General features: G+C 55.6%; 1 protein-coding gene across 1 annotated transcript in view; it reads right to left on the minus strand.

Annotated features, from left to right (window-relative positions):
- The window catches only part of CFAP74 (cilia and flagella associated protein 74), a 58,440-nt gene that overhangs the window by 20,235 nt on the left and 18,825 nt on the right, over positions 1–19,380 (minus strand). Inside the window, exons 9-20 of the mRNA XM_033113278.1 lie at positions 18,991–19,093; positions 18,147–18,304; positions 16,877–17,081; positions 15,333–15,491; positions 13,529–13,702; positions 12,905–13,023; positions 12,042–12,108; positions 11,576–11,665; positions 6,503–6,667; positions 5,646–5,784; positions 1,638–1,699; positions 956–1,078 (exon numbers count right to left, since the gene is read on the minus strand). Of these exons, the coding sequence (XP_032969169.1) occupies positions 956–1,078; positions 1,638–1,699; positions 5,646–5,784; positions 6,503–6,667; positions 11,576–11,665; positions 12,042–12,108; positions 12,905–13,023; positions 13,529–13,702; positions 15,333–15,491; positions 16,877–17,081; positions 18,147–18,304; positions 18,991–19,093 (1,564 nt within the window). The remainder of the gene's footprint in view (positions 1–955; positions 1,079–1,637; positions 1,700–5,645; positions 5,785–6,502; positions 6,668–11,575; positions 11,666–12,041; positions 12,109–12,904; positions 13,024–13,528; positions 13,703–15,332; positions 15,492–16,876; positions 17,082–18,146; positions 18,305–18,990; positions 19,094–19,380) is intronic.

Consider the following 19,380-nt stretch of genomic DNA (forward strand, 5'->3'; position numbering starts at 1 on the left):
TGTGTGTACACACTACATTCTCCCACCGGAGGTGGAGAACGTGAGTCAGATTGACAGACAAAACCTGACTCCTTGAAAAATGCAAAGTGATAAGACAAAAAGATGCCTACGGGGGGGGGGGGGGAAAGAGGCAATTGCCAGCGCGAGGAAAGAAGGCATGGGCTTGTTGTTATCCTCAGATCAGCTGGAATTTCCAGGTAATGCAAGCAGCAGGATAAAGAGGAAGTCTGGCTCTGGCGAAAGGCACAGTTCATGATAAGAAAACAACTACAAACCCTCATGTACCAAACTACAAAGCAGCTGTAGGAAGCCCATCAGTTGGAAATGTAGGGAGAATGTCTCAAAACTATAATCGTAATGGAAGGTTGACATGGGGAAGGAACAGGGAGGGCACAGATAATGTGAGTAATCCAGTTACTAAACTTGTTTCCAGCTCGTGAGCTAATACACCGTCTTCATAAGCAGATGTCACATTTATAAAATCAACCCTGCCTTTGGTCACAAAGAAAACTTTAACACAATAAAAAAAGAGTTTGCAGATCATAATCTCTGAGCATAATAAACTTATAAATAAATGATAAAAAGTAATGAATAAAAATTTTAACTACTCGAAAATAAAGAAAGACGTTTCTAGTGATTAAGAGCAATGGCTGTGTGTGTGTGTTGGCTGTGGTTGTTACCACTGTGCCACCAACTAGCCATCCATGTGGAGGACCTGGGCAGCCGCCTCATGATCGTGGGGGGGGATGCAGAGCTGTGGGGACCCTGTGCCCAGGGAAGGGTCTGTGCCCCAGTGACCATGTGTGTTAAGTGGCTATGGGACACTCCCTGTAGGGCACTCACTGTGGGACACTCACTGTGGGGCACTCACTGTGGGACACTCACTATGGGGCACTCACCGTAGGGCACTCACTGTGGGACACTCACTGTGGGGCACTCACTGTGGGACACTCACCGTAGGGCACTGCTGGTTCTTAAACATGACCTTGAAGCTGCTCTGGATGGCTCCTGGGATGACCGGCGAGAAGATGATGGGCACCTTGATGGTGCTGAAGGGTCTAATCTCACCCTCTGTTATCTGCTCAGGAAACAGGGGCCATAGAGCCAGTCAGGCTTCCTGTGTATGAAGGCACTTCCCACTGTCCCCACCATGGGATGTTTCACTGCAAGCCTCAGTGGTGGCAGGACCCATGTTCCTCGGATGTCCTCCTGGCCACAGACACTGGTCCCAAGCCTGGCCCTGCCCTGTGAGGACTTACTGTCCAGGACCCCAGCCGAGGGGAAGAGGCAAAGGGCCGCCTGAACCCCTCCCCAAAGGCTCCCCCTCCCGTGTGTGCACTGCTCTCCTCAGTGACCCCCAGTCCTTCTGGGTGCACCCTCCCCTGCCCACGACACTGGCCGGGAGGCCTGCACCCAGGAAACCGCCACTGCTGCTGTGGTCCCGGCAGACCCCAGCTTGGGATGGGGCTGGCGGATGCAGGCCAGACTGCTGGCTGCCTGGAGGCTTCAAGTCCAGTGGCCAGATAAGTCTGGTCCAGCTCTCGTCAAATGGAAGGGCCACCTGGGGGAGGTGGCTCAGCAGGTCAGAGGCTGCGGCTGGAGGAAGGTGGGCTGTGGGGCAGGGGGGCCTCACTGACCTTTCCCAGGGAGATCTCCGTTAATTCCTCTTTGGGGGGCATGGTTATGGTGGTGGCTGATTCTGGAAGAGAAGGGGCTTCACATGTGAAGAATGGCCGGGCGGGGGGGGCAGCTGTGCCCAGACCCACCTGAGATACAGTCACCCCCACCCCGAGCCGTCCTCCTGGAGCCATGGGGCCACTGGGGAGCTGGGGTGTCAGGGCGTGACCTGGCCCCTCCATCTCCCAGATTACCTGCTCTATGTGTGTGGGCTGCCAGCCCTGGAAGCAGGAAGCTGGGTTGGGACGGGGGCGGGATCTGCCCAAAGCCCTAGTGAGGGGAGGTCGGGTGGGGGAGCAGAGCTCGCCCCCTGGGAGGTGCAGTGGCCTGAAGGTCGGAGTCTGAGTGCAGTGAGGATGGAGAGAAGAGTGGACAGAGTGGCAGTCAGCCCTTTGGCGTTTGCTTTGAAACAGGAGGAGACAGGAAAGTGGTGTCAAAAGGGGCTCCGTGTGAAGATGAGGAACCAGCAGAATGCTGTCTGATGAGAACGCCAGGTGGAGAAAGAAAGACGCCAGTGCAGAGAAGAGAGGCTGCAGGACTGTGCCCTGGGGGCAGGGGCCGAGCCCAGGGCCTAGGGAGGGGGCAGCCGGCTCCCCGCGATCCGGAGGGCAGACACTGCGGGGGGGGGGGTTCTCCCCGCTGATGCCCCCCATTTTCTAGTGACGTAGTGGAGCTAAGTCCTAAAAACTTAAACAATATTATCTTTCAAGAACTTATTTTATAATCAAATTTCATAGCCTAGTCTTTCACAGAGACTTAATTTTGCCTGTGTATGTGCTGCCAGCATGTTCCAACCATCACTTCCCCACTGGTGGGCTGTGGATTCTGACTCATCCCTTATGGTTCAGGGGAGCACCTCAAGAACCAGAAAGGCCCCTAAAAGCAGATGCTGTTTCCTCTTGTCTGGGAAGGTCTTTCTGTTGACTTTGCACATAGACAGGCAAAATTTGATAGGAGAGGCCAAAGTCATTCTCTGGCCTCTGCATACCTGCCGGGCTGAGCTTCCATGGACAGCCCCAGGCTCAGTACCCTGGGCACCCATGTGGCCAAATTATTACCCTCCAGGGCTGTGCCCCACTTCTGGGGCTGAGGTAGGAAAGATAGCAAGCCCCCAGTTCTGGGCTCCTGCAACTCGGTGGACTTGTCACCCTGCCCAGAGGCCATGACTGTCACCTGGGCAGGGGAGGAGCAAGGAGACCTTGTCTGCTTCAGGAGTAACCACCCTGACAGTCTGGACCTGAGCCTGGGGCCAGGTGCTTCATCCTGCATGAGTGGTGGCTGGGGTCCCTTGGTGTCCTAGGGAGGAGCTGCATTAATCCGTTTGCTAGGAACATGGTGAGCTTTCATAAATTCTAGAGTCAGGCCCATTAACGATTAGGAAAGTTTTATTTAATTGTATGTCCAGTGTTATCTTCTCCAGGCGTTGGTTCCATTCTGTCAGTGATAGAGTGGATACTCACCGACTTCCTGGATGTGAGTTCAGACATATTTCAACATTTTAGAAAATTCTTAGTGAGCATTTATGTGCCTTTCCCAGTAGACAAGTTCAATCTCCTAATCCTGTCCTCCACCGTTTGTACCATTTCTTTCATGTTTCCATCTGTCTCTTTGCTTGCATTCAGAACATTTCCTGGGTCTATCTTCTAGTTCACTGATTTTCTCTTCAGCAATGTCTACTCTGCAGTTTAACCCATGGGTTGGGGTTCCATTGTCAATGATCATATTCTTACTTCTGGGAGTTTTATTTGGTTGATTTTCAAATCTACTTGATCTTATTCCTTTGTGATGTTTTTCAAAGTAATAAGCAGGCTCCATCTACCCCTATGTCCTGCATTCATGCCAGACATTTGTGGGATTTACAAGACCCCGGGTGAGACGGATCCACCTCTAGCAAGGCTGCCAGTAAAAGTTGTAGAAGGGTGTGGCTCCTGTTTTGAGGCTACTTCGAAGACCAGGGGGCTGTCTAATCAGTGGAGAGGAAAAGAAGCAGAGGGGGGAAAAGGTCGGAAAATGAGATCAGAAAAAAAGAAAAGAAAAGAAAAAGGCAGGACCAACACAAGTCACAACATAAGATGGTAGAAATAAACGCAACTATATTGAGAGTTACAATAAATGTAAATAGACTGAATACTCTGGAAAAAGTCAAAGATTGTCAGACTAGATAAACGGACCCCAAATCTTTAAAACCTCTATACTATAAACTACAAAACATTGCTGAAAACAATTAAAGAAGACCTAACTAAATGGGGAGACATCCATGTTTATGGATTGCAAGACTCAAAATTGTTAAAATGTCATTTTTCCCCAAATTGATCTACAGACTCAATGCTGTACCAATACTTTCTTTTTTTTTTTGAGATATCAAGAAGCTATTTCTAAAATTCATATGGAAATGCAAAGTACCTAAAATATCCAAAGCAAATATCTAGGAAAATAAACAGCTAAGGAACTAACACTATGTGGCTTGAAGACTTAATCTAAAGCTGTAAAAATCCAACAGTGTGGTACCAGCATAGGACAGATGAATGGATCAACCCCTCAGGACAGGGAGGCCGGAAATGTTACCCACACTTACAATTCACTGCTACACAGAAAACTGATTTTTGAGAAAGATAACAAGTCAGTCTGATGGGAAAAGGAAAGTCTTTTCAACGCACGTTGCACAAGCAGCTGGATGTCCATGTGGTAAAAAGAGCCTGGACGCACCTGACACCACACCGGCAACCTTCACGTGGGCTGGAGACCCAGACATAAAGCATGTCCACGTTTTCCTGACCGTGGGATAGGAAAAATGTACTGCAAAGACACACGAGGCACAAACCTGAACGGGAACGAGGGGGAGATTTGCAAACACTACAACGAAAGCTTTGGTGTAAGAAGAGCCGACGAACGGCACAAGGAGGCTGGGAGACGGTCCTGGCTGCACCACCGACCAAGTGCAAGTGTCCAGCATCTGAGACCCTCGTAGGAAAACATACGAAAAACACAAGCAACTCTATAGAAAAGTAGGTGGCAAACTGTCGGGTATCTCCCGACACAAGAGGAAAGAAAACAGAAGCACCAGGTGTGGCCAGGGCCGCCGGGCAGCACCCTCTCGGACGCTGCTGGTGGAGTGTGGATGGCACCACCATGTCAAAAAAGAACTTGACAGGAGCTAATAGAAGCGAAACTACACTGGCGTGTGGAGCGCACACGTGGGGACGGGTGGCCCTGCAATACCCCAGGGGCAGCTGACGTGACCCTGACCGGAGCCGCCATCCGGGAGCCGACAGTGAGGAAGGCTCACCAGCAGCGTGGACCAGCCCCGTCCAGCCCAGAGCTCCACGCTGAGCACTGAACTCACAGAAGGAGGCCCCTGAGTTCACGGTCACACAAAGCCTGGAACGCAGCAAACACTGCTGCCCATTGTGGCCCCAGGCACAAGGACGGGGCACTGGAGGGAGGCAAGGAAGCGGAGACCGCGCCACACAGAGTGCCGGTGCAGCTGGGACCCGCGTCCTTCCGGCCATGCTCCTGTCGCAGCTGCCCTCTGTCCACAGAATTCAGGGCGGCCCGGGCAGCTGGTGCCTCCGAGACCCGTCAGCAGCCCCAGCATTCCTGCCCTTCCCTCCCCTCCCTCCATCCCACGGCTGCGGCACCCCAGGGTCAGGGCTCCTCAATGTCCCAACAAGGACCTTCCAGGGTAGCAGGAGGACAACCCTGAGGCCAGCCTGGAGGTCCAAAGCTGGGGAGTTGCTGTGTCTCCTGCCCCTTAAACACAGATGTGGACCTCAATCCCACCTCTGCCAGCATCTATGTGAATATATGGCTAGTTACCATTTACTGTCACTTAGAACCATATTCCTGGAAAAATGCTGCCCATCCACCCACTGGCCCCATGCGGACGCATCAGAGCCTGGGGGAGATGGGCAGGTGCTGGGGGCGCCAGGGGGCAGCCCTGGGCCCTCGGACCCTGCCACCCATCTCACCTGTGGGGTGCCCCTCGTCCTGCAACCTCTGGCTGGGCATGTCCACCGCGGAGGACCCGTTGCCGTCCAGCTGCTGCTCAGAGAAACTGGAGATGAGTTTTTCGTAAAAACCTCTATCGTCGTATGTGAGGGTGTTGCTCTGAAAAGAGAACAGGCCGCCTTTGCTGGCGGTTTCAGTCCGCCTCTCCCACCTGACAGCCCAGACCTGCTTGGCTGGGATGGCTCCACACCGATGGTGTGGGGACCCCCATCCCGTCCTTCTCTGGGGAGACCCGTCCAGGACCTTTGCTGAGTCCCCTCACCGCAGTGGACAGAGCCACAAGGCAATTAGTTTTGACTACTTTGGACTTGTGTTAAAAAAGGCCAAGTTTCTCTCACTCATCCTCACCCCCAAGTGACCCCCAGGGGTGCTGGCTGTGCCGGACAGGGTCCCCCATGGTGCTCTGCGGCCATTTCCATTCTGTGGCATACTGGCACCGCCTCCCCATGAAGGACCAAGGCCCACGTTGGGAAGGGTCCACCCATGGTTTTCAGGCCACCCACTTCCAAGCTGGGACTTTCGAGGCCACCAGTGGGGCTGGGGTGGGGGTGGGCGGCCTGGGGCTCTCAGGCCTGGAGCTCTTGGCCACTGTTTTGTCACCACACGCTCGAGACGGGACAGTGTGCTGTTGCCACTGTGCCTGTGGCCTGGTGGCTCCATGTCCTCCTTAGAGACCGATGTCTCTACCTGGACCGACTAGGACGACCCACCCCCCCGCCCCACGGGGGTCACTGCTGGGCATCATCACTCACGCCACTCTTGGGACTGTGTCCTGGGGCCGCCACACCCTTGCTCAGAAGCCGTGGTCGACACTCACGATTATCCTGACCGACGGGGAGGTGTCCATGTCACAGGCCTCTGATGCCGGCAGAAACTTGAATGTGGTGCCCAAGCCCCCGACGTTGGTCAGTGTGATGACGCGGGACGCCGTCTCCCCCACCACGTAGCTGCCAAAGTCGATGAGCTCCTTGTCAAGGGACAGCTGCCAGTGGACCGGGCGTGAGCAGGGTGATGGATGTGCCAGGTCCACAGCAAAGCCCCCTCCCACCTGTCACCCACAGCCCTGAGGGCACATGGGCAACCCTGCCCTTCCTCTTGCTCAGGGGTGCGGCTGTATCTGGCCGCAGGCGAGAGCAGCAGGGCCTCTGCACACCCAGGGACACAACCCTCAGCGTAGAAACTGCAGCCTGTGACCATGGGGAGCACCTGAGTCCCATGTCTAAAACATGAAACCAACTGAAGAGAATGAGCTGTCGAGCCCTGAAAGGACATGGAGGAGACTTAAGTGCCTATCGCTGAGTGAGAGAAGCCAGTCTGAGAAGGCTACGTGTTGTGTGGTTCCAACTGTGACACTCTGGAAACGGTAGAACTACGGCTTCTTAGTTCCTTTAGATCCTTTAAGCTACGGCGATGAAGGATCAGTGGTTGAATAATAATAAAAGGTCAACACAGCGAGAAGACATAACAATTATAAACATTTATGCACCTAATGACAAACCATTAAAATACATGAAGCAAAACCAGACAGAGCTGAAGGGTGGAACAGACAGGTCTACAACACTCCTCTCACAAGACTGGACAGAACCCCAGACAGGAGCTGAGTAAGGACGCGGACGGCCAGGACTACCCGCAGCCCAATGCCATCCAGCAGACAGACACAGAGCACTGCACCCCGAACACCCTTCTCGGGGGCACGTGGCACGTTTTCCAGGAGAGACCACTAAGAGGCCTCAAATTAACTCTCAATAGACTAAAAAGATGGATCTCATGCAAAGTACCTTCTCCGACCACAGCAGGAGCAAGTCAGACGTCAGTAACAGAAGGAAAACTGGACAATTCACGAAATTGTAAAAACTAACATATCTTAAACAACCAATGGACCAAAGAAGAAATCACAAGAGAAATAAAAACATACTTAGAGACAAATGAAAACGAGACACAACACACCAAAACTTCCAGGGTGCAGAGAAAACGGGGCTAGCAGCTGTAAATGCTGACATTAAAAAACAAGAAACATCTCAGGTCAGCAACCTAACTTTACCACTTAAAGAACTAGGAAAAGAAGAACAAACTAAACCAAAGCTTCCAGAGGAAGGACATAATACAGACTAGAGCAAAGAGAAATGAAATAGACCACAGAAAAACAATAGAGAAAATCAATGAAAAGATCAACAAAATTGACAAGCCTTTAGCTAGATGGACTGAGGAAAAAAGACTCACGTTACTAAAATCAGAAAGTGTGTATGCATGTGGGTGTGAGTGCGTGTGGATGAGTGAGTGCATTGTGTGGTGTGTGTGGGAGTGTGTGATGTGAATGTGTCCAGAGGGTAGGTGGGCAGGTGACCTGTCTCCCAGTTGTGGGTCACCAGACTTTGAGAAGCCACATGGAGACAGGATGGGAGAGCCACTCCTCCAGAGAAGCTGAGCTGGACGCAGTGCCTGGTGGCCCTGGGGTGCTGCACTGGGAGGGGGCTGACGTGTGTGGCTGAGAAAAAAGCACAGGTGCATGTCTGGTGGCGGGAGGCTGCACTGGGGCCCTCTGGGCATCCTCCCCTCTTCCCGTTCCTGATGGAGCCCGTGAGATTCAGCTGGACACAGAGCAGCCCTGGATAAACTACTTCCTGCCCTTCAAAAGTGAGCGAGAAATTAAGACCGTCCCAGATAAACAAAAGCTGAGGAGGTCGTGGCCACCAGAGCCGCCCTGTGGACATGCTCAGGGAGCCTGCAGGGGGAAATGAGAGGCAGTGTGAAGAAGTAACCATCTCAGGAAAGCAAGCAGCCGGCAGCTATGAAAGCCGGTGTTACTGTAACACGTTTGCCACCCCACGTTGTTTCCTACATGACTGAGAGACTAACACGCTTTTGAAAACTGTTAGCTTATGTCATTGGACACACAAGTTATAAAGATGTCATTCTGTGACGCCGACAACTGAAAGGGGTGGGACAGGGCTGTGCGGAGCGGAGGTCCTGCAGCCAGTGAGGTTACACTGCTACGTAGAAATCCGAATCGGGGAGTGAAAACTTCAGGATGTTATGAGTAATCTCCACGGTCACCACAAAGAACAGGATACAGAAGGCACGTGAAGGGCAATGAGAAAGAAACCTAAACATTTCCCTACACAGGCCTCAAGCAAACACGAAAGGAGACGGTAACGCAGGAAATGAGAGACAAGGAAAGCTGAGCGGCTCAGGGAAACCAAGCAGCACAATGACAGACGCGCGGCCCTCGTCTCAATCAGCCTTGAAAAGGAAGGAGACGGTGGCATTTGCTGCAGTGAGGATGGACCCTGAGGACATTGTGCTTGTCACAAAAGGACAGACACCGTGCCACTTACAGAAGAGAAGGCACTTAGCAGACGGCGGTGTCATGGGCTGCGGGCGGGGCTGGGAGCGAGTGTCTAATAGGGGCAGTTTCCATTCTGCAAAATGAAACGAGTCTGCAGTGGGTGGCGGCGACAGCCATGTGATGGCACCAAGCTGGGGACTCAAAATGGCTAAGACAGTAAGTTCTGTGCTGTGTGTATTTTACCACAATGAAAACCTGAGGAAGAAAAAAGGCGACTTAAGCACGTAATAATGAAACACAATGTGTGATCTTAATTGTATCCTACCTAAGAAAGTAACAGTTCTAATAGGAGGTTTGGGGACAGTTGGGCACATTTGAACGTGGGCTGGCTAACAGGTGATGATTAGGGATGTCAGTTTCCTCAGTGGAGAACGTCAGACTGTGCGGTCCCTTCCCACACCCTGTGGTCTTGCTCTGCAGCTTTGCACTCGCGTGGGGCAGCATCTCTGCCCCAGTGATGGAGGGATTGCCACGTGACTTGCTCTGTGAGATGAGGAAGGCTGAGGTGGGCTCCCATTGTCTGAGCAGCTCATGCTGGGGAAGCTGCTGCCTCAGAGGCCGGCAGCCATCCCCTCCCCTAGCTCACCTGCAGCTGGACACAGAGCTGCCCAGACAAGCCTCGCCTGGATCAGACAAACCAGAGCTGACTTGCACACCTGTGACCAGGGGACACAAGCTGGTTGCTGGTACAAGCTGTGAATTTAGGAGCCATCTGACAGCAGCATCGTGTGGTAAGTGTGACCAGTCCAATTAGAGGACTACGAGATGGTGGTTTCTGGAGGCGAATGTCATCGTCTTACAAGGGGTGTGAGTACCGCGAAATGGCTAATTTACTTGGGAGTGGATTGGCCACAGGAGGCAGGACAGCAGCCGAAGCAAATACTGACAACAGTCTAGGTGGGGGGTGTGCAGTGCCCACAGGAGCCCACCCTCTGCTTCTCACTGGAAGTGCTGGAAGTGCTGTACTCAGGAAAAGGGACAGCAAGACCAGAGAAGGAGGTGCCAAAGGAACAGGGGAAATTCGTGAAGCATGTGCTGACAAGCATGTGCGAACGTCGAAAACACATGAAGAACCCGTTCAACCCCATAACAAAACCAGCAATCCAAAATAAAAACGGGCGGGGACCTGAACGGACATTTCTCCCAAGAGGACACACAGACGTCCACAGGTCCATAAAAAGATGCTCAACGCCACGCATCACCAGGGAGACGCAATCAGAACCACAGTGAGATCCCACCTCACTCCTGTCAGAATGACATCACCAATAAATCAACAAACAACGGGTATTGGTGAGGACGTGGAGAAAAGGGGACCTTTGTGCACTGCTGGTGGGGTTGCAGATTGGTGCAGCCACTATGGAAATCAGTATGCAGGTTCCTCAAGAAATTATTAACAAAAATAAAGCTGCCCGGCCCGGTGGTTCAGGCAGTTGGAGCATCGTGTGCCTAATGCCAAGGTCGCCGGTTCGATTCCCACGAGGGGGGGTGGAGGGGACCAGTGAGCTGCGCCCTCTACAGCTAAGATTGTGAACAACAGCTCTCCCTGGAGCTGGGCTGCCGTGAGCAGCCAGAGGTCAGCGTGTGCGGCCGTGGGCTACTATGTGCTGCCAGGAGTGGCCAGTGGCCAGTGTGAGTGGCCGGCAGCCTGCGAGAGCTGCCGTGAGCTGCTGTGAGAGGCTGACCGATGACCGGTGACCGACTGCCTCAGCCGGTGGGGGGAGCGCAAGGCTCATAATACCAGCATGGGTCAGGGAGCTGTGTCTTACACAACTAGACTGAGAAACAACAGCTTGAACCGGAGTGGTGGCGGGGAGGCGGGAGAAAGGGGGAAAAAATCATTATTAAAAAATTAATAAATAAAGCTGCCATATGACCCAGCAATTCCACAAATGGGTGTTTATCGAGAGGAAATGAAATCGATATCTTCAAGACACGTCTGTACCCCCATGTTCACTGCAGTGTTGTTTCCAACGGCCAAGACATGGAGAGCACCTAACTGCCTCTTGGCAGACGACTGGATAAGGAAAATGTGGTACGTACATACAATGGGATATACTGAGCCGAGTGAGAAAAGTCAGACAGAGGATGACAAAAACCATGTCAGGATGACAAAATCCCGCTTTAGGTAGGATCTCAACCGGGACCCAGATACAGAGAACAAGTTGGTCATTGCTGGCGGAGGGTGGGGGTGGGCAACAGGAGGGAAAGGGGTCAAAAGGCACAAACTTCCAGCAACAAGACAAGTAGGTTCAGGGGCTGTGACGCACGGCATGGTGACTGCAGTTAAAAGAAAATCAGGGGACACCACAGGGCTGCGAAGGCCAGAGCCTCCACGCGAGCCCCAGCGTCGCCTCTGACTGGGGCCTGCAGTCCGCGCTGTGCCCTGGGAAGGGTTTGTTGCGTTTACTGGGGACCTGAGCTCGGCTGGGACGGAAGCCTGGTGGAGACCTGGCCCTGGTCCCTCCACCCTCACTCCAGGACGCACACCCCAAAACAAGGTGCCCAACAGGGACAGCCCGAAAAATGTTATGTCTTAGAACTTACAGAACATTTCTTTGTTGAACACTTCAGTGGGACAGAAAATCTGCCAGTCTGAGCCAGAAACAAGACACTTCCTTCCAGATCTTTGTTTATCTAAAAAAAAAAAGGACAACCCAACCACCATGAACATTTGTAACTTTACCCAGTGACACATGCGACGTCTATGTAACCACAGCCTGGGCCTGGGCCCACCTGCCGCCTGCCAAGCTCTGGTGGCCCCAGAGGGAGGGGTCAGTAGAATGTGGCCAGCAGGGTGGCACACCAACCGGCAGGGCCTGTGGGAACCCTAACACACCATTCAGACCCAAGGGCACACACAGCTCACACCTGCCAGCTGCCTGTGAATAACACAGCAAACGAGAGGCCATGCGTCCAGAGCCCGAGGAGCAGCAGGGACCCAATGTCACCTGCTCACAATAGTGAGAAAAGTCCCCTTTTATATTCTCTGGTTTGGAACTGAGACACTCACCATGGGCTTGAAGGTGACGAACACTTCGCAGGACATCCCGGCTGACATGGGACCAGGGGGGTCGAAACTGTGGGCACAGAGGTGCTCAGCACACACGTGACTGCACAGAAGGTGGCCACTCGCACACCACGGACGACAGGGCTGGCTGGGACTCCCTCCCTCCCGCCTGTCCTGGGGGCCGGCAACCTGCTGCCCCCCAGTACCAGCTCACAGGAGGTGCTCAAGTGACATCTGAATGTCTGCTGAGTAAGTGAATGGATGAGTGAAGGGAGGGAGGGAGGAAGAATCAGAAGGAGGGAGGGAAAGAGGAAAGGAGGAAGGGTAGAAGGGAGGAAAGGAAAAGGGAGGGAGGAAAGGAGGGAGGGAGGGAGGGAAGAAGGAAGGAGACAGGAGAAAAGTCCCCAGGGGCCAACTCCAGAGGGGTGAGCAGTGGCCACGGTTGCCCTGGGGATGTGTGCTAGGCCTGGAACCAAGGACCCAGGGTTTTAATACCAATGTGAGTGGTGGGAGCTGGAACTGAGCCCACCCCACTTTTAGCGAAAGATCCAGAGACAGGGCCCAGTCTCCAGGGAGACTCAGGGTGTCTGCAGGACTTGGTGTGGAGCCCGGGTGACTGAAGGAGCTCCCCAGAGAATTTCTAGCACGAGCTCTGAATCCTCAGACCTGGATGCATGTGAGTTCTAAGAGGGCCTGAGAAAACCAGTGCACACCACACAGCAGTGACACACAGGGCACCAAAGATGGGACCCCAAGGACAGCCAGGTAACGCAGAGGGGCGGGCCGGGCCGGTGACATCCTTGGGGAGCCGTGGTCTGAGCGCGACTGGACCCGCCACAGAGACGCCCGCCTGCCCACCCGCTCACTCGATGTGGACGAAGTCCTGGAGGTGCTGCTCCACGCCCACCAGCTTGCAGTAGTTAATCGTGTAGGTGGCGTTGACCAACGTGACCTTCTCCTTGTACACCTTGCCAACGTCAAAGTCCTAGGAAGGCAGAGGTTGTCATTCAGAGCTTCCTGGTGGCCTCTCCGGCATGTGCCCGAGGGGGGCACCCCCTCACATGCTGCCCGGAAGAGGGGCAGTCACGCAGTGATAAGCGTGATGGCCTGATGGCCGCCCCACAAGAGGGGACGCTTCCCAGCTGCCTGTCTATGAGGGGTACAGGGCGAGGGGGCCTGGCTTGTAGGAGCCGCCCCAGAGGACCACAGTGGGAGCGGGCCAGGAGGGCTCCAGGCGTCGGGTCCAGTGCTGGCGTGACACCCCAAGAGCCCAGCAGCCTCCCCTCCTGCAGAGACCAATGAGCACCCACGTCCCCACTGTCCTCATTCTCACTTATCACCACAGGCCACTCTGAAGCCACATCCCTTCCTCCTGAGGCCTCCTGGGGCTGGTGTGTGACCCTCCAAGGGGAGGAGCACAGTCACCCCCCGCCGCAGGCGAGATCACTGGTGCTGTGTCCTCCTGTGACCCGGGACCCCCACGGGCTCACCTTGAAGTGGATGAGCTTGGGCTTGCTGTTGAAGGGGCAACCTTTGAATTCGCGCCCTGACACCACCTGCTTGTGGATCACACCGTCTCGCAGCCGCTCCACCGTGCGGGCCAGGATATCCTTCTCCATCTTTGTCCCGCCCACAGGCTTCCGGTCCACGTCCTCTCCAGGCACCTGGGGACCCACAGGGACAGTGGCTGTGCTTGAGGGCAGGGCCGACTGAGCGTGGGGCTCCCTGTTCAGGGTCCTGGGGTGCTCAGGGCAACAGGCACTAACAGCACAGCTAGGCCAGGGTGGAGGGACACACAGGCACAGGGACACGCCACGTCCAGCGGGTCACTAGAGAGCCCCACAGATTTCCGTAAAATAATGGCAGAGTGGGAATTTTCTACACTTTAAAATCAGGCCAAAAAAATGCTTTCGAAAAGTTCTGTAGGAAACGTTTTCTCAAGTGGCACAAATGGAGGAGTCTCCCTGACACGGTAACTGAGGGCAGTCCAGGATTTTCCTCTCTGAACGTCTGTGCAGTCTGTCTGGGGCCCTGGTCCAGGTCCGAGATGCTGACACCAGGCCAACAAGCTGGGTGTCCTGCTTTCGCTCTCCCGGGGTGGGAGGCCCACGGCCTGATGATCTATAGTCTGGTGCCCACCGCCCTCCCTCAGGTCAGCAAAAGCAACATGGATTGGCCCTTAGAGCAAGGGAACCAATTTGGGCACAGACCAAGGCTGGTGATGACCACCCAGGGGGTGGCCTGGCCTTGGCTGGCCGGGCGGTGTCACAGCCACAGACGGTGGCAGCTCCCTGGAGTACCACGGACACTCGCTAATTTCTCGGCTCACTGAGCTGTGCCGCTCTCTTAGAATCAGGATGGACCAGTGCTCTGGACAGTGTGTGTTTCTTGAAAAAGGCTGTCAAAGAAGGGTTTCAACTTGTGCCTTTTTCTGGAAATATGTTCCCTAAGACTAAGCAGAACAATTCAGAATCGTCCCAACCCTTGAGCCTCTTGACTGCGTCCCTCTGTGTGTGCCTGACCACTGAGGCCCAGTGACCGGGAGCAAGTGGGGGAAAGCTGGGGAGGGTGGTGTGCACATCGGTTCTCAGGGAGGCTCTGGGAGGGGAGAAAGGAGAGAAGCTTGGAGGAGGGCAGCAGTTGGGCAGCTGGGCAGCGGTGGCTGGCTGGCGTGGAGGGCGTGGGAGGCTGGAGGCCGCAGGGGCATGGGGAGTCCTCAGAGCAGCAGACCAGGTCTCCAGGATAGGGGTAGCAGGGGGCGGGGGACACTCGGGAGATGAACACGGATGAAAAGACACAGCCCGGTGTCCAACTAGGAGCGATTTAAAAGTACAAAAGGGGGCTGTGCCAGCCCGGTGGCTCAGGTGGTTGGAGCGCCGTGCTCCTAACGTGGAGGTCACCGGTTCAATTCCCACATGGGCCAGTGAGCTGCGCCCTCTACAGCTAAGATTGTGAACAACAACTCTCCCTAGAGCTGGGCTGCCGTGAGCAGCTGGAGGCTGGCGTGAGCTGCCACGGGCTACTGTGTGCCGCTGTGAGTGGCCGGCAGCCTTCGTGAGCAGCTTGCAGCTGGCGAGATCTGCTGTGAGCAGCTATCTGATGACCGGAGACCGACTGCCTCAGCTGGGGGGATTGCAAGGCTCATAACACCAACATGGGCCAGGGAGCTGTGTCCTACACAACTAGACCGAGAAACAATGGCTTGAAACGGAGTGTGTGGGAGGGGAGGCGGAAGAAGAGGGGGAAAATCATCTGTTGATGATCTTTACAAAATAAAAAGTACGAAAGGGTTACCTGGCACGACTTATAGCTTTCGTTCCAAAGGCCAGAGATTTCCGGCTCAGCCAGTGTTTCATCCTCCTGGTTGGCGCTCCCAGGGTCCCCCAGAACAGACTCATAGGAGATATATTTCAGTAGCTGAGAGTTTTCTGGGTATGTAAAATTGTCCTTCTCCTGTGGTCAGGGAGAGGAAGGCAGTAGCTAATTATGGAAATTGGGGACATGTACATCAGCAAGGAAGGGAGAGTCGTGGGAACCCCGGCCGGCTCTGCGACTCCGCTCTGTCCTATGGACTGGAGCGCATGCTGCTTTGTAACTGTTTCCATTTAAAATTTAAGTATCTTTGTAGGTCGCGACCCATTTTTCTCCAGTGCCCACACAGGAGCGCATGGACTGTCTAATTTGGGGCGAGCTGTCATCCTCTTCATGGCCCTTAGCTACTCACCGCTTCTGCTTTTCCCTGATAAACACCACACCTGGGAAAGCCCTCATGGTTATCAGGACAGAGAGACACTGGGCGGCCCACGGGGGACATGGGATGCAGATGGGGCTGCGTGGCTGTGAGTGTGAGAAGTGCTCCCCGGGAAGAACTCTGCACCTGCAGGGGGGCAGGGGCGGCTCCTGGGGCAGCTGGTCAGAGCCTGGGGGAGAGGATGGAGAGGACGAGGGCAGCTGTGCGTGAGCTCAGTCCCGGGCCTGGAAACAAGGAAAGACCTGAAACGTACTTGGAGCAGAGTGAAGACCCCACAGGGACCAGAAGTAACCTGAGGGGAGCTGCTAACAGCTCCTTTGTCAGGAGCCAGTGACCTTGGCCTTCAGGTGTTGGGGTCACAGCACAGAAGCAGAGGTGCCAAGCCAGGCTCAGAAGCGGATCCTGATGTCTCTGCCCCACACCCTCAGGGAGAGCTAAATAAGTCACCTACCCAGGCACAGAGCCCGCCCGCAGAATGAATGAATGAATGAATGAATGAATGAGAGGAAAGCTGCCCCTCTCTAGGGGTGGTTAAGAGTCTTTGGCACCAGGAGATGACATGCGTGTGGAGTGAACGGTGCCCAAATCTGCCCCGGCCCATGAGTGACCTTCAGACTTGGCCTGGCTTTGTCAACTAGGGACAGGTAAGGTGGCCCGAGCCAGTCTCTTTTCAGGGGACACCCTGGCTGTGGGCTTCCCTGCTATAGAGGTGTGCCCAAGGGATGGCTCCTGTGGCAGATGAGGCACAGTGACCTGGGTCTCGCCCCTGGCACCTGAGCCTGCACGTGGGAGAGGTCAGCTCCAAGGTGGAGCCCGACGCTGTCCTGAGGCCCTCAGTAGGAATCATGGGGACATCAGAACACACACAGCCACAAGTGGGGCCACCTGACAGGGCCACGAGACCACGGCAACCGCCCTCATGAAGAACACACAGCGAACCGGGAAAAGGAGGTGTTTCTTGCTTCTGGGTTCTAGTCGGGGAGATTTAGGCATCGACCTAAAGTCCGGTCCCCACGACCCCCGCCCGGGACACCTGTGCCTGAGGCCCCTCTGCTCCCTGAGAGGGGCGGGAACTTGGAGGGCTCACCACTGGGGAGCAGGGAGCGGCTGTGGCGGTCTTCTCTTGGCAGACCTGGGCGATGTAGCCCCAGGTCTTGTCCCTCAGGGTCAGCCGGTCCGCAGGTTTGGCTGGAGAAAGCGGCTTCCTCTTCCGGCTCTCCTCCTCAGCCTCCTCTTTCAAAATCCGACTCACTATCTCATGCTTTCTGAGCTTCTGCTTGTCCTCGAAGGTGCTGGGGGAAACGCCAACAGCTGCCATGCAAGTCGCCCCCACCGGGAGCTGGGCAGCACCAGTCCTTCCCCAGGAGCACAGGTGCAGCTCAGCCGGTCCAGGCGTGGGCCCCAGGCTCCCGGGAGGGGGCAGATAGACGGCTCCCAGGCCGGGCCCCAGGACTTGAACCCCCAGCCCGGTCCAGTTCACACAATAAGCCTTGACTCCCCTTCCTTTGGTTTCCAGGCTGGCAGCTGGGGTTCCCTCACTGAGGTACAAACCAAGGGAGCAACAGGGCATGAGGCCATTCATTGATTCATTCCAGCTGCTCCTTGCTTGTGCCTCCTATGTGCCAGGCCTGCGCCAAACTAAGGGACTTGGATGGGCAGAGCTGCCCCTGGGAGCCCCCACCAGGGTGGGGTGATGGCAGAACTCTGGAAGTGACTCTCAGGGCACCGCAACTCCCAGAGGAGAGGACCAGGAGGCCACATGTAGGCAGATCCTAACAGCAGCATGATAGGGGACGTGGGGTTGGGGGCTGCGAGTGGGGAAAGGACCGGCCTTCCAGGGCACAAACCTCAGAAAGCCACTCCTGCAAGGACATGTGAGGTGGGAGGCCCAGGGGGACCCTCACATCTCAGTGTGGGGCGCAGCCTGGGGAGCTGTGTATGGGGACCTCACAGGACCAAAGGGGGTCTCAGGGTTAATGACGTGGGTGCAGGCTGCACTGAGAAAGCAGCACTGAGTGCTGGTTTGGGGGAGATCAGAAAGTGGTGCCCGGGAGGGCTGTGCATTGAGGATGAGCCCAGGCAGCTGGCAGCCCCCAGGAGGGGACAGGAGAGCCCCGGACGGAGGGAGTGAGTGCAGTGTGGGCCTAGTTGGAGCTGCTGAGAGACCAGGCCAGGAACCGAGGGGGAGGGGCCGTGCCAGGGTGGGGGACAGGGGCACAAGGGCTGTGCTCTGCGGTCCAGGAGGGAGGGGCTCGGCAGGAATGGAGGGGCATGGGCTGGAGCCCCATTCCCTGTCCCACAGGCCCCACCCTCAAGGGGGAGGCCGAGGGAGAGACAGCACCACCCAAGGCCCTCACCGTTTCTGGGCCTCCAGCTCCTGGCGCCGGCGTTGATGCAAAAGGTGCTTGAAAGCGTCTCCACCATGGGCCAGAATTGCCTCCTTCTCGGCCTGGGCTTTCTGCTCAGCCCGCTCTGCCTTGACCTGGCCCCACGCTTGAAATTTCCGGAGCGTTTCCTTGGGAACAGAGAACACAGAAGTTACAGCATTCGCACGTGCATGTGCACACGGGCACACTGGAGCTTCTTGTGACTAGGTGTCCCATCACTGCCAGGATCACCCGGCCCCCACCTGCTGCCCTCTCCTCCTCAGCCCTCAGGGTGGCCAGAGCCCACTGTCTGGCCTGCTCACCTCCACTCCCTTGGTATTTCCTGGCCACCCGGATTTTCCTCCCAGGCATGCTCCTTGCCTCTGAGCCTTTGCATGTGCTGTTCCCCAATTCCCCTCTCTGCTTTCCTGGCCTAACCGCGTACCCTCAGGCCCCAGGGGATGTCACTTCCTCCAGGCAGGTCCCAACCCCAGCACACGGCCACAGAGAGCTGCTTCCCCTGGAGCCGTGCCATTGCTCTTCCCACAGGACTAGGCCCCAGATGATGGGGCCATGGTGATTTCTTCCTGCCCGACCCTGGTGCCAGGCTGGTGCCAGCACAGACCCATGGGCGAGAAGCCTGGGGTGGGTGGTGGTACGTCCCAAGGGAGAGAATTCAAGAGAACTCTCTTGAGGAGCAGGGGTTCTGGGGGGCGGCCTGGGGCAGGCAGACTTCGGCCTGGACGGACACCCTGCCTGGATGGCCCCTAGAGGCTTGCACGGGGCCCTGAGAGTGTCGGAGGTGAGGCCACCAGATGCGCGTGCGGGCACCTACCCGGTTGGCGGTGATGTTTTTCTTCAGGGCCAGCACGGCATCCATGCGTCTTCTCAGGTGCTCGCGGGACTCCATCTCCTGCTGCCTGACCCGCTCCTGAGCCCTGGGGAGGCACCAGCTTGGGCTGTGAGTCCAGCAGTGACAGAGCCGGGAGGGGCCCTGGGTGCTGGTCACGTCTACCAGGGAGGTAACTAAACGTGGCAATGTGACAGGTGGTGGAAAGAGTGCTGTGGCTGAAGCGAGATTCGGGAAACAAGGCCTGAAATGCGGGTGTCTGGGCGAGAGGCTCCTGAAGAAACACAGGTGAGCAGCTCAAAACAGAAAACACAGATGTGTCCTCTCTGGATGATAAGGCGATGATTTAATAATAAAATGCGAGGATTTGGGAAC

The sequence above is a fragment of the Rhinolophus ferrumequinum genome, chromosome 9 (assembly GCF_004115265.2).
Source record: "Rhinolophus ferrumequinum isolate MPI-CBG mRhiFer1 chromosome 9, mRhiFer1_v1.p, whole genome shotgun sequence".
Taxonomy (NCBI): domain Eukaryota; kingdom Metazoa; phylum Chordata; class Mammalia; order Chiroptera; family Rhinolophidae; genus Rhinolophus; species Rhinolophus ferrumequinum.